The sequence below is a fragment of the Larus michahellis genome, chromosome 3, assembly GCF_964199755.1.
Source record: "Larus michahellis chromosome 3, bLarMic1.1, whole genome shotgun sequence".
NCBI classification, from domain to species: domain Eukaryota; kingdom Metazoa; phylum Chordata; class Aves; order Charadriiformes; family Laridae; genus Larus; species Larus michahellis.
This window is the reverse complement of record NC_133898.1, coordinates 31,297,982-31,312,600: the sequence shown is the minus strand read 5'-3', so window position 1 is coordinate 31,312,600 and position 14,619 is coordinate 31,297,982. Positions and strand designations below refer to the sequence as shown.

Here is a 14,619-nt window from a genome sequence, read left to right as displayed (position 1 = left end):
CAATCACAGTAGGAAAAGGTTCATCACCTCTCTAAAAGTAGGAAGAAGCATTACATCACCAGCAATTGCACTATCTTCTCACAGCCAAAAGGAAGGAATGGGAAACACTGCAGAGACAGGTTATCTATAACCAAATACAACTGGTGTAACTCAGAAACCTGCAGCATGGATGAGGTGGCCAGCTGAGTAACCAAATCCATCTCTCTTCTTCTATCTCCCTGACGTATCAGGAAGATGCTGCCTCTACCTTGAGAAAACATGCTGGTGAAGGAGAGCATGTCTCAGCAACCTCACCACGGCAAGGTTTCTAATGACAACAGAGCAGGACCACTGGCAATCTTGTTATTTGGAGACCGACTACTATATGTAGGTGTAATGCCACACAAACCAAGTCCTAATAGCGTATGTTCAAAAAAAAAAAAAAATAATAAAGAGTATGGAATACTCTTTTTATAACAGGTCTGCATTATAAGAAGCGCAGGAGTAAGAATATTTTGCAACCATATTACTTAAAACTAAGAACAATCCTCTTTTGGAAATGTAAAATACTCAACTTGGTTAAATCAAGACAATCACAGATAGACATTTTTTCCCAAATCTTTGGCTGTATTGCAATGGTTGTTTCAATTTGTAATCTCCAACTAAACATTTCCTATCCATGGATTAACAATATATTTACTGACTTGTGTCTTTTAACAGTATTTATCCAACATAACAAAATAAACTGCAATTTGTTATACTTTTTTTTTTACAAAACATTTTATAAATATTTTTACAAAATGTATACAAAGCAATTTCAAGTGAGACATACTTTACAAATGAAGGTATTTAAGCAAATAAAGTCCATACCACACTGACAATAAGTGACACATCCTCTTTAAGTGAAGTCAGTCTGTAAGGCCTCCCTAATCTAACAGATAAATTATACTAAAATCTTCAAAACAAACATAGTTTTCTTAATTGCCAGTTTAAAATTTGTTTTAATATTAGGCAGTATTAAATAACATTGAAATCACAATGCTGATCCAGCAAAATAATGAAAACATGTTTCAAGTCATGCACATTCACAATACTTTGCTGGACTTGAGCCCATATGATTAATAAATTCATACCTTTTTCTTAAGCACAACAAAAATACCATTTTTTCATTTACTGCTTCACCACGTACCAGAATTCCTTTATAATTGAATTCAAAGGAGTGAACAACAGAACATTAACAATCTAAGATTAATCTTGCTGGGACCGAAGGGTTCCTCTCGTAAGTAGTTCAGAGAAATGTGTCTGACCAAATCAGCCATGATTACTTTTTGTAATTTGTCATTTTTTATATGCCATTGTCCCCCATCCCCAAATGAGATCCAATAGAAGACACATCGCCTGGTACTTCAATTATGTAATTGTTGTAGAGAGGCTGGAAATCCCATAGGCTTTTTGAGGTGGTACAAAAAGCAAGTGGATCAATGAATGTGCAACTTTACTTTTTTTTCCCTATAAACAAAAAACGTAACTAGCTAACATACAGCTGTGTAACTTACTGTTGTCCTTCCTAGACAGTTTAGAATGGTTAAATTTCCAAAATGATAAAATAAAGTACACATCAGAATACACAGCCATGAGCATATTATTAAATCTAAGAAGGCAATAGGTGAAGACTATATTGTCAGTTTTGCCAATAAGAAAACAACTAACCGCCTGAGAGTCTATTCTATGGACACTTAACTAAAAATTTAAAACTGGCAATACTTATTATTATCTTGAATATTTTATACAACACTTGGGAATGATGGGTTTTTACAAACATGAACTTTAAAATTGGCACATTTTTTTTAAAATGGCAATTAGTAACATACAAAACCAGTATTTCCACTCACGTTGAAGGGGAAATGAATTTTAAGGAAGTTCATCTTTCTCACATTGCTTTCTAGATTTGATTTCCTTTAGTGGTCAGACAGTGGACTGCAGCTCAACACTGAGCTGCACTGTAATCTTCTACTGTCACAAGGATCTAATTCTGCTTTCTTTTGCACTATACAGATGGACTGAATTACATGACAGCAAAACCTTCTGTTTTCTTTCCTGGCAATCTGACAGACAACCACAGCCTGTCACGATGAGCCTCTCTATTATGAAAACTGTAATCAGCAAGTCTGGAAAATGGCTGATAATTTTTCTAAGAAACTGTGGAGAAGGTCTGGGGGAGAACAAGAGCATACATTAGAAACCACAAAAGCTATATCCTCCTGAGCAGACATATGTACTACACGAACGTGACGAATGTCAGCGTACTTATGTGCATAAAAGCACTCATGACCAAAGTAAACTAAGAAAAAGCAGCATGGGCAGCAAAAAAAAAAAATAAAAAAAAAAGATGTCATAGATTAAAATAAATAAATAAAATAATAAGATTCTATCTTAACAACATGACAGCAAGCCAAATACAAACCATGCAATGGTTTCACTTGGCTCTACAATATGAATTAATAATTACACACTTTTCGATATGTTTAAACAATGGGACTGATGATTGACTTTGGTCTGTACATATCTTGATAATTATGACTGCTACGGTGGATGATTTAACATTCTCTGACAGCAAAAAGCAAAAAATCAAAAATAAACACTGGCCTTTAAATTTAATCAGAGTAAGGCTAATGTCTTCTTAAAATATAAGCTACAAATATCGTAACAGTTTTCAAATAAAAGTGCTTTTGACACTTGGTCTAAAAAAAACAAACAACAAATAGAAAAAAAACATTTATACCACTTCAGAAAGACTCAAGGCTGACTACATCCAATTATAAAATGCAAAATCTTTTCCTCAAGAGTTAACATATATGTATTATATATATAAATTCATGGCTCTATCATGGCCTCATCCTGTACACTTTGCCATTTACTGGCTTCCATTCTACCTTCCTTAGTCAAGCATTTATTACTTCATATCATGCCACTGTGACTAAGATCATATAATATCATCCCACAGACTAAAGTTACCCACTACAAATATATCATCAAGTACTAGTTTCTGCTCAGAAAGCAATAGAAAAGCACTTTAAGTTTAAATTATGAAGCCTTGTAAACACACTGATGATATCCTTCCAACTTAAGAATCCTAGAACACAGATTCATTAACAAAGCAACTAATCACTTCTGAATAGAGGTACAGTGGGTTTTCCAGAAAAACTAAAGATTTAATGATTTGTGGAAGAGAAGGGTAGGGGAGAATTGTTGCTTCCATCACTTTTTAAAAACATTTTCTTAATAAATATATCCTTTCAAATGACTGTGATTGTCAGTATATTACCGTATTACATAGGGCCTAACGACCTGCAACCTTGTTATGTTGCAGTACTGCACAATTATCAAAAGCACTATCATAGTAATACTTGAAATAGTAAGGCCCTAACAGACTGCATTCTAACAAGGATTAACTTTACTTGGGTATCTCACTGTAACCACAATGAGTATTGCTCTCAAACACAGAACAGAATCTAGTTTAGAAAGGTTAACCTTAAATGCATGTCAGGCTGTACTTGTGGTGTCATTCACATTTGCTTCTGCTAAGAGAAACATAACTTGTCCATGGTACTGCAACTATTAACACTCTAAGATACTATTTACAGCTGCTTCTAAAATAGAGTCAGTTTCTACAACACCTTCACTGTGGTCTGGAATAAATTTTTCCAGGCAGTTTTCCTGTGAAGCAATAGGTGAAAAATTAGGAAACTCTAACTCAACTGAGCCACTACTTGTCGCCTCGTTTTGTGGCTGTCTCCCAGCTTTTTTAAGTTCCAAGATGTTTTTAAACGTAGTTTCTAAACTCTTACTGAGCAGTAAGTCTTGCTGGGGTTCACCAGAGCCTTTCCTGTTATCAGGATGTAAAACCTCATTCTTTGGAGAGCTCCTCAGAGTTTTGTCTTGGAGGGAATTATTACACGTTACCTTTGAGAAAGATTGAACTGTGTTCCTTGATATTTTATTGTGTGTTCCATGACCACCTCTTGACACAGTTTTTGACAAGTCTTCAGAACTCGAAGAATTCTCCGTGGACTTGGCAAGGTCTTTCCCAGCCTTCTTTTCTTCAGAAAGGGACACGTATTGGCTCTCAGAAGAACAATTAGCTTTTTCAAACTTTAAAGCTTTAGTGAGGCTCTCCGATTTTTTAGCAGAAGTAATTCCTTCTTGTGATGTCAGAATGTTGTTAGGCACTAGAGGAGGTTTACTGTGATTTGTGGACTCTGCTGAGCTGGATTTTGGTCGGTCTCTGGCTTGGGTTTTGGTAGTCTGACTTCGAGAAGGTAATGTTTTGCTAGACTGATGGTCAGTTTTGCTGGACTGTGCTTCTTCAGCTGTTTTATCAAATTGTTTGGCAGAACAACAAAAATCGGCCTGATAACCATCTGAAAAGTAGGTAACAACATTTTACTTAAATCACCTATACACCAGACATATACATCAATACATCAGACACTCCAGCATAGTTTCTGAGTATTAAAATTCAAATAACATCCACAGCTACAGATTGGTGTCTAGAAGAGACATACACATGCTTAAGCGTTCTGCTGCGTCCAGTGTAATGTCACCAAATTAATCAGCATACTATGCACGGATGTGCACTGCAAAACCAGACTAAGGCACTTCCTAACTTTCTAGATATGCAAATATGGTATCTGGAAGACGAATCCCTTCTTCAATATATCCTCTGAATAAATATGCAGAGCATGTAGAACATTTAAACAAATAGTAACTGTTACCTTACACAAATAATGTCTTTCTAGTTGCTACGTTCAAAAACTGTCTGGTTAAAAATGCTGCCATTTAAGTGGTCATGACATTCCAAAAGCAACACTTCATTAAGATGAACAAGAATATTCATGCTTCATACAGCGGCGTTCTTTCTGACTGCCAGCAAACTCATTCTTCCCTACTAGAATTCAGACCGTGCAGGAGTCATGCCTATTGTCAAAGGAAACTCAGAAAAATTTCTCAGGTGAAATATGCTTTTCCCCCAAATAACTTCTTTCAACCTTACAGTGTTCCTAGACTGTTGAACTTGGGAGTTATTAAAATTTAACTTGCAACTGTTTATTCAGTATTTCGATTACTGGAATTTCTAGTAATCAGTGCCTCATTGTGGCCACAACTATTTTTAAATGCTCCATACTTACGCTGCTTTTGTGAGATTCAGAAGTTAACCATCACTTTACTTACCAGGATCCACTAGTGCAAGACGCTTATCCCGGGTCAGAGATGCCCTTTCTTCCTGGTTAAACATCCTATCAATCATAACCATTTCTGCAGAGGGATTTATCCGCTGCAGAAAAAGGAACAAAAACAACCATCTCTGTAGTCACTCATATGTTGGTACCAAATCAAGACATTTACAGCTTACCCTTCAGAGAAAAAGAATGTCATTCATTAGGTATTTGCAGAGAAAGTTCACAATTCCACAGAACCTTCGACGACCCCAACCATTATTGAAACTCTACCATAAAATATTCTTCAAATTTTATGATACGTTTTATTTGTTAAAGACTTTAAAACACGGAATTACTATTCCAATTTTAAGAACTGAAGACTGAGTATGCTTACCACTGTACACTGCAATCTTTTACATCACACAGTATCTTTTGGAGACAAAAGCACCACCCTATCATCATGTTTCCTCCCTGCACTTCTCTCCCATCCTTCTGGCTAATTGGTGCTGAGCTGCATTTTGCTGACGATGCCTTCAAGCCAGCTGGATCCATCCATCACAGAACAAAGTTCACTGGCTACTAAGTCACAACACAGATAACTAGTTCCAAACCTGAACAGTGAAATAATGTCTTCAAAATGTCCGTATGGGATTTACCATACAACATATGAAATGCTAAAAGAACAGATTTTAATCTCCATCCGCCCTCTGCACCTGCAATTACTTGCAAATATTTGATGGTTAGTATCTTTTTTAATGGGACTGCTAGATTCCAAAACCATAATAATTCTAACATTTTCATTACATATTCCTGTCTCTAAAGCAGAGTGATTTAAATGTCTACTATACTCAAATTCAAAACTTTTCCAGGCTTGAAAACTCTAATTTCTGAAGCCACAATGACATTTCCTGATCCTTGTAAAATACATGCTTAAAGTAACTTTGTCAGTTTTCTGTTTACATCACGCCTGGGATTGTGAAAGCACTTAAACCAGAAGCATTTCTGACGAAAATGTGAGGCTCCACCTAGCTTCTAAGAAGTAATGATTCCCTAAGTGGTAATATGACTTAGTTCCAATTATAATAGGGCTGGAGGCCTCTGAATGGAGCTCTTCAACATTCTTTCGGGCTCTATCAGCCACAAAAATATACAGAAATCACCTGCCTGACTACCACAGTCTGTTCTGAGCAAGAGGAAAGTGTAAGTAGAGCTCAAAAGTTCATGTGTCTTAAATGTCTACGAACTCTTATGTATAGAGGCAGTATGTAGGTGGTATGTGAAATACAAATTCAATCCATTTCACTGATTTTAAGATGTGTGCATACACTTAAAAATGCAGGGTGGCCACTGAGACTGATTGTGCAATAACTGGAGATACATATATATATATATATATGTCTCTCTAAAACCTTCATACATATATTTATCAGCTTCTTAAGGCAATAAATAGTATCAACAAAATTAATTGTAATGCTAGCTCTCACCTTCTTGTAGGTGTATTTTTTTTTAACAAACCCAATCACACCCTATATAATTTACCTGGGTTATACACCTTACCATTGCATCTTCTATAAGCAAACATCTGTATTTGTTCAGCATAGCCTGTGTCCTCTTCAGAAGCTGTGTAGCTACAGATTCAAATTCACTGTCCACTGGAAAGATAAGAGTATACTTTCAAATACTGTTCTTTTACTAACCCAGAAGGTTCAGTAACTTACACAAATTTTAAAATCTTATTGCTCTAACTTACATAAAGAATTCTCTCAATACAATGACTACAAACTTTATTGCCAATCGTTAAAAAGAAAATTACCTTTTCTTAAGTCTTCCTCTGTTGGCAGTGATCCCTGGCACACATGGTACGAAAGGAGTCTCTGAACTGCATCATTAAATGATCTGAACCGACTTTTATCTGGTGTCACAGCATGCATTTGATCCTTCTGTAATTGCTGCAGAATACTACAAGGAAAATTAATGATATATAATTAACACATACCCTAACAGAAGTTTATGCATTGACAAAAACTAAAAAGAAATGAAGGTTAGGGGAAATATCTGCAACAAAATTACAGAAGAATGACTTACAAAGCTCCTTTAGTTAACTGTTTAGCAGCAGGTCTTTTCTGTCCAACTAAATGACCATCCACCTAAGTTCAAAATAAAAGACAAATTACAATATATCCCCTCCTTTCAAAGCCTAAGTTTCCGCATTTATTTCTGCCTATTAAGTATATCACCAATACTAAGTGTAACCACCACGTAAGCAAAAACACTTTCAATTATCTCCTGTTTTCACAGGGCACTGTATCAATGAAATAGGGCAGTTACTTCTCTTACATAAGCCAAAGGTCTGAAATGCTGTTTGTAGGCCAACTACACTGTAGTGAGTATCTATGCTTCACTAGGAAAAAGGCTGGTTATCAAATTTAGCAGGTGAAGAGAAGAAAAGGTACCACTAAAAACTTTTCCAAAGAAATCTGCTCTCAAGAACTGTCTCTGCATTTCTCAGCCGATGTCATCTTGCCTGCTTTTGATGGATTACAGTATCTGTCAGGAAAGCAGACTACGGTTGTGTACTTAAATTCTCAAAGGCCATGGCGGCTGGGTGAGGGGTGAAAGCGATTCTAGGAATTCTGTTTCAGGGTCAATGCTATAGATATACCCATCTAGATCTACGTCATCTTCTCCCTTCCTTAGACATTTATGAAGCCAAGGTTTTTCAAGGAAATACTGTCCTAGATGTGATGCGGTAAAGGCTCATGTTCCTACTGAATGAGAGGCATTAATGCAATCTAAACATTCTCACAAAGAAGCAATTCTGGATCAAACAGTCTTTGTTTAATATGAAGTTGTTGGAGTTTTTTAGTCAACTAGCCTTTCTAATGAAATTGGCCACAGAGCAAAAGTTACTTACGATTTTTAAAGAGACTGCATGAAAGCACTTTTGAACTACAACATGGTTAGAAGGAACAAAAAAGCATGTGGTACAGAGCATCCTTCTTAGCAAAGCAGGAGCAGCATGAAGCAGGCACACTGTAATGGTACTTGCTGGCCAAAAATCCTCTAACTTCAGAGCATAAAAAGGATTCACCACCACAGGAGAAAGAACACCTGACCAACAATTACAAAACCAGGCTGAACTTAACGGGTGACCACTACTGGAGCATCTTCTGCTCTACGTGTACATTGGTAAGGCAGGGTAAAACATTCATGTCATACTACGTCAACAAATACATTTACAGCAAGGAACCAAAATTCTAAATCAATCCTCCCTTGTTTTCTTCCATGACTGTGTAAGTTTAGTTCCACCTACAAGGAAATCCACATTTTCAAGACTACTTCAAACCCTCGCCTTTTTGCCCTCAGCTACTCGGTCCATGAGTCCAACAACTGTCTCCTCCCTCCAGAAGTTCTTGTATTCCCTCTCCAAAAAAGTTGGTCTCCATTCCAGCCCCAAACCCTGGCCATAGTGTTAAATTATTGTACTGAGTTGCCATAATACAGGAGAACTTTTGGTGATTAAAAAAAGCAAAGAAAAAGAAAAGATACTGGGGAAAGAAGACAATGCAGTAAAGAATAAAACAGATAAAGACCAGATGGATTTTTTCTGCTACTTTTCACAAACCATCCCCTCCCAATCAGCTAGAGAATAGCTAACTTTGTAAGAACTAATGATAAGAGTAGATTTAACTTATGTCCAACTCAACGAAGAATTGCTATGTCATATGAAATTATCTTCAGGGAACAGTACAGTCAGACTCCACTTACTGAATTAAATCTCAAAACAGCTTTCAGAATATCAACTTGCAAAATACTCAACGTTTATTATGTCAAGGTAGAATCTGACAAGCTTGAGTGACTTCATATACACTAAAAAAACCTGCAAGGACTCCTACATTATCAATATGGAGTTAAAACATTCCTAACTACTAAAATTATAAGGGAAACGGAAACATATAAATAGAAGTATTCTTTACCTGTATACTCTGTTGAACTGATGATGACACTATTACTTTTTCTTGTGGCTGTGCGGTTCCTAGAGACTGCTGTATGATTTTTCCTCCAGAGTCCTGTCCTATAAAACATACGTTAAAAAGACTCTGTCACCCTAAGCAAGAACAGAGTAATTTCTTGTACCTCTACTGATCATTTTTCTTGAGTTTTTAGCTTTTAGGAGAAAGAGACACATCTCATATGATTAAAAGCATTAGTGAAACAACCCCATGGAGAAACTGGTACCGTAAGTAAAGCGTCCCAATAATCTACTGAAAATCACACAGTACATTTTATCAAGCTTTCCGATACTAACGCTCCCTTCAAGCACACGAACCTAATTTTTCTAGAGCTCCTAAAAGTGTTTACACAGCAGGCATCATAGGGTTTTTTTCATAGGTTTTTTAGATGGGCAGACTGCCTTCAGTTGCCTTGCTCAGGAATTCAAACAGCATTTTAGCAGCTGTGCTACAATGCAACCAACACAAGTGAGAATTTTTTTTCCCCCAAAAAGCCCATACTGTGTTAATTGTAGAGAACTGCCTGGACAACTTGCACGTAACAGTACACAAGGCAAAAAAAAAAAAAAAAAAAGTAGGCAGATTATGGGACCTTATTCAAAAGGTTTACTTATGTACAAACAGAACATGCAGGTTACTGCATTTTCCTGTTTTTGAATATATTGGTTTTGTTCTTTTAGTAGCATGGTGCTGCTTGAAAAGGCCAGTATTTTGGCATGAACAATGCATTAACTATTGTAACCAAAACTGACGCATTCAAAAATAAATCGAGTGATGACAGCCTGCACGTAACCTTGTCATCGCTATTTTTTCTTTCCTCTGCATCTGAAGCAGCCATCACAAGAGAGGGTCTAGAAGTTTCATAGAATTTTTAGCAGCTGTCCGTATTTTGAAAATTACTTATTTCTACTTTCCTAAGCTGAAAAAAACGCATAAAAATGAAAAAATGTAAAAAATGTACAATTTTGGATTTTATAGAGGGGAAAAATAATTGGTTATTGTGGAGATTCCACTTTTCACTCTACTCACTTTACAAAATGAAGTGCCATAGATTGGAAAAATAAAAGCACACATTAAACACTGAAAAATTTAGTTTGCATTCTTCTAAAAATTAAATTGTGATAAACTTTAGAACCCTATCAGTGTACGCCATCAATGCAAGTCTGACACATCGAAGAAGAACCAATTTCTGTTGCTGGAGAAAATTAAGAAATTATTTTAAAAAGACCTTAGTTGACCTGATAGTGTGTTGCTCAGAAGACTCGTTAGCTGAGGCTGCCTCAAATTATCCTGTGTCTTCGATGCAGAAACTGGTGATGTCTGGCTCATAGCTTTTTTCTGTGCCACGTACATTTAAAAAAAATAAAAAAACAGTCAAATATTTACTGAAAGCTTTAATAAACAGAGGAAAAAAGCAAAAAAGGCAACTAAAATTCAGCTCTACGCAACCTTTTTCAACCTCAAACTCCTAAGTGGTGAAATTTCAGACATCCCAATTCCTCCTAAGTTCAAGAATTTTATAAAGTAAATCGGAGAGGAAGAGAAATTACACTAACAGTAAAAATATACACCAGTTACATTCTAGAAGACCCATGATTTACCACTACAAGTGGCCCTCAGAAAGCTCAGCTTTTAAGAGTCTCAAAACTGCAAGATGACTAAATAAGGTGTCTCCACAACAAAAAAAATACACAGTGGAACAAACTGTCCAGTGTTTAGTGACTAAATGATACATGGTTTACAATACAGTACAATATTTAAAATGCAAGTACAAACAAACTAAGAAGATTCTGGTAAACAGTACAATTTGTTCTCTGTAGTTCCCACTTCCAGCTCTGAAATTTCAGCACAAAACCAAAATGATCTTTTACAGCAATAAGAAATATTACGCTTTTGTAACTGCTGAAACTCACTGACCCAGCACAAAACCTACAAATAGGAAGATACAGTCACATGAACAGAAAGACAGGCAGGCCTCAAATTACTCATCTGCAAACAAAATGTTACAACCTGTGCTAGTCATTTTGGCAAAGACCAAACATGTGGTTCTACAACATATTTGCCCTTGTTTTCTAAATACACATTATTTCCTAAGACACATTATTTCATTGCCCATTTTGGTCTTGAGTAAAAAAATCCATTAGACCTTTGGGAGAAGAGCAAGATCTAAGATAGATAACAGAAATGCATTCCAAGACAATTATCAGTATTTCATAATGACCAAGAAAAAAATGAAAAGCAAAAAAAGGACAGAAGTGGAATAATATATTGTTGCTAATTATGTGACAAGTCACTGAGTTAAATATTGGCAGAGTTTGGAAGTTCACTTATGAAAACAGACAAACTTGACTTGAATATATACCGCAGCTGCATCAACTGGACAACAAAAGACCAGTTTTCACCTTAAAAGTAAATTCAGAATTCTTTTTTTAATTCTTACTAAGGAAATATTTTTAAAATGTTATGCTTTTACAAACTGCTTTAAAAGGTATTTCCTTTTAAAGATTCTAAGAAACGCCTCTTGCCTTGTCTTTGCTTCAAATTTGAAAACTTCTAACTGCTCTAGGCACACAAAACTACAGTGGGAAAAATGCCAGAAAGGTTAAGGTTTAACAGATTGATTTTGTATGGTAAATAACAAAGAGAAAACCAAGAAATCTTTTCATCTCTAATTTGCATAGGTCAAACTTTGAAAACACACGCATAGTATTTAGTGAGGTCAGAAGACTTGCAAGTGCTAAGAATGTACCCAAGCCTTTATATCTAGCTCTATGGTAAGATTTTCAGGCGAGCTTGTAGCTGTGTAATCTTACAATGCCCATTCCTTTAAGCAGCAGTGGAATTGGATCACTGCTAAACAGTTCTGAAAATATTACTACAAATCACCAAAATCTTCCGAATTAATGAAAGTGACAGACTCATTCACTCAGTGATAGACTAAAGTGAAATGAGGTATCCAGGTTACAGTAATTTTCAGCAGTTCCAGAGTATTTAGAACAATACAAATTAGCAAAATTAATGTTTTCTGTATTAACACCAACCTTAATACTTTGTTAACCAGATTTTAGCACAGCTTAGAAGCACTTCTTTGGTTATATTCTCAAGCAACTTTCGTACCTGACCAAAGGCAAACTGTTGTTGTGTTACTCCAATTGACGTGTGACTAAAGGTGCTGACAGATTTGGAAGAGGATGCTGGAAGACGATGCGATGCACTGACAGAAGCTTGAGTTCTGTTCTGTGTGAGCTGATCTCCAGTGAAGTTTCCTCCAGATGCAACAGACTGAACTGATGGTCCCAAGCTAGGATGTACTGAACCAGAAGAACTTGCAACAGCAAATCGATTAGAAGCTGACATATTTGAGACTGTAGACTGCCCAGGTGACAACGTAGTAAAACTCGATCTACCTTGAGAAACATTCGCTTGACTGGGTGACAAATGCAACACTGTTGGTGACGCCTGCTGCAGTGGCACCTGTCCACCAACAATCTGTGAAGTTCCATGATTTACTATAACTTGGTTTCCAGGAGCTGTGAATGTCTGGCCAGAAACAAGCTGAACAGCTGTGTTCTGATTATTCAGCATCTGTCCTGAATACGACTGGTTGGCTCTTAGCATGTTTGTAGAGTTCCTGTTGAGCATTACGTGCTCAGCAGACACTTGGCTAGGAACCAGCTGGGAAGGCTGAGTCTGAAGAAGTTGTCCATTTATGGCCTGGACATGATGAACTGAATTAGAATTAACAGACAAACTTGTAGGTATGAGAAACTGGTTTTGAGGTGCATGAGGCTGTCCCATAGGAGAATGGATAACAATACTACCTCCAGCATTGCTAACTGTCTGAGGTGTAACTGATTTTCTTGTATTTTGTTGATTAACAATATTAACAGACATATGAGGACCAACTACTGAACTCTGAGGTGAGCTGGCAGAGGCAAACGGAATCCCTTGCTGTACATGATGTTGCTGTATTCCCAAGTTATTCACATTGTAACCGGTCTGCTGACCCATCTGGATAGGCTTTGGTTGGATATTAATGGGAACTTTGTTAGAGTTTGGTGCCAAACCCCTTTGAATGATGATATTATGGACAGGCAATGACGTCTGAAAATTTGTGCTGTTAAATGGAACGGTTACAGGTTGTGCTACTGGACTTGAATTTGAGTTACCAAACAGTGAGTTACCATTTGGAGTTTGTCTATGAACCAAGAGGCCACTACTCATGTTTGCAGGTGTTTGTTGACCATTGCCTTTCAGGATAATCTGAGATCCATCAAGGTTATTAATGGTCATCATGGAAGGTTGATTACTAAATGAACCAATTAGCTGTATCTGCCCAGAACCACTAATCTGGCTGCTATTAGACAAATGCTGGCTGGGAACACTAATTCCGACATGTTGCATAAAGCCATGTTGCACACCGACTGTATTGCTTGCAAAAGATGCTCCAACAGGTTGCTGTACCACTTGAGTAACTCCTATAGGTTGCAACGTCTGACCTGAGTAATTAGAAACATTAGAAGCCTGAGTAAAGGATGCTGATGAAGAAGGATGAAGCTGAGCTTGTGCAAACTGTTGGCTAGAACCTACACTGGCATCCAAATATGCCTCTTCTGCCAAAGTCTGTTCAGTAATATTGGCCTCCTGCAAGGACTTCTGAAGAATATCAAAAGGCTGATCCTCAGTAAGATCAGGTAAAGGAGAAGATACAAGTTCATCTTCAAGAAACTGAAGGCTACTGGACAGCTGCAGTCCATCACTAGGCCCCTCTCCAAGCTGACCGCTCACACCTTTTACAGACGACTTAGGATCAGTGTTCTGAAATGCAAAACAAGAAATAAATCATTTTCAGAAATTCCAAGCTCTACCTTGTTTCCTCATTAAGCTTTTTCTCCCTGCAAGCAAACTTTCTTTGCAAAACTATGTTCTTTGCCTACTAGGCATATAAGGTGATGTTCATCCCATACAGTGGGCCAGCATAAACATGTGCGTCACCTAGATCCCACTCATGCCCTTGTATCAAACTGCTGGAGAGACTACTCTCACTTCTCTAATCTCCCAATTCCACGGCACTCAGCTCTGCAGCTGCACGGTTTCAAGAGGATGTGACATGCTCCAAAAGTACCATTTTCCCTTCTTCAAGCTGAGCACTGTATGGATAAAAGGATAAAAGAAAGGAGGAGTGAAAAGACCTCCACTGTAACTCAATCTGGGGCAAGGTTTCAGCAGCAACAGTAGTAGCAGGGAAAAGGCAGGAGAAAGCTGCTCTTTCACTGACCTCCTCTCTCAAATAAAATCCATCTCCAAAATTGTACCAATATTTCTTTAGTCATACAGTGCAAACTAGTGACCATTTTATAACATTAAGGAATTACATTGATACTTTGTTTAAAAAAAATTTTAGAAAT

At 37.0% G+C, this 14,619-nt stretch overlaps 1 protein-coding gene across 8 annotated transcripts in view; it reads right to left on the bottom strand.

Moving 5' to 3' along the window:
* BICRAL (BICRA like chromatin remodeling complex associated protein) overlaps positions 1-14,619 on the bottom strand; it is a 136,403-nt gene that overhangs the window by 89,533 nt on the left and 32,251 nt on the right. For 5 of the 8 annotated variants that reach the window (XR_012586092.1, XR_012586091.1, XR_012586093.1 and 2 more), the window contains exons 5-12: positions 12,329-14,029; positions 10,450-10,549; positions 9,176-9,273; positions 7,284-7,345; positions 7,012-7,157; positions 6,756-6,850; positions 5,212-5,314; positions 3,943-4,400 (exon numbers count right to left, since the gene is read on the bottom strand). Coding sequence is in view for 3 of the 8 variants with exons in the window: in XM_074579547.1 (XP_074435648.1) it covers positions 3,598-4,400; positions 5,212-5,314; positions 6,756-6,850; positions 7,012-7,157; positions 7,284-7,345; positions 9,176-9,273; positions 10,450-10,549; positions 12,329-14,029 (3,108 nt within the window). In the remaining 5 variants the exon portion in view is untranslated. Of the gene's footprint in view, positions 1-27; positions 4,401-5,211; positions 5,315-6,755; positions 6,851-7,011; positions 7,158-7,283; positions 7,346-9,175; positions 9,274-10,449; positions 10,550-12,328; positions 14,030-14,619 lie in introns of those variants that run through there. The other 3 variants (XM_074579547.1, XM_074579546.1, XM_074579545.1) reach the window with 1 other exon arrangement.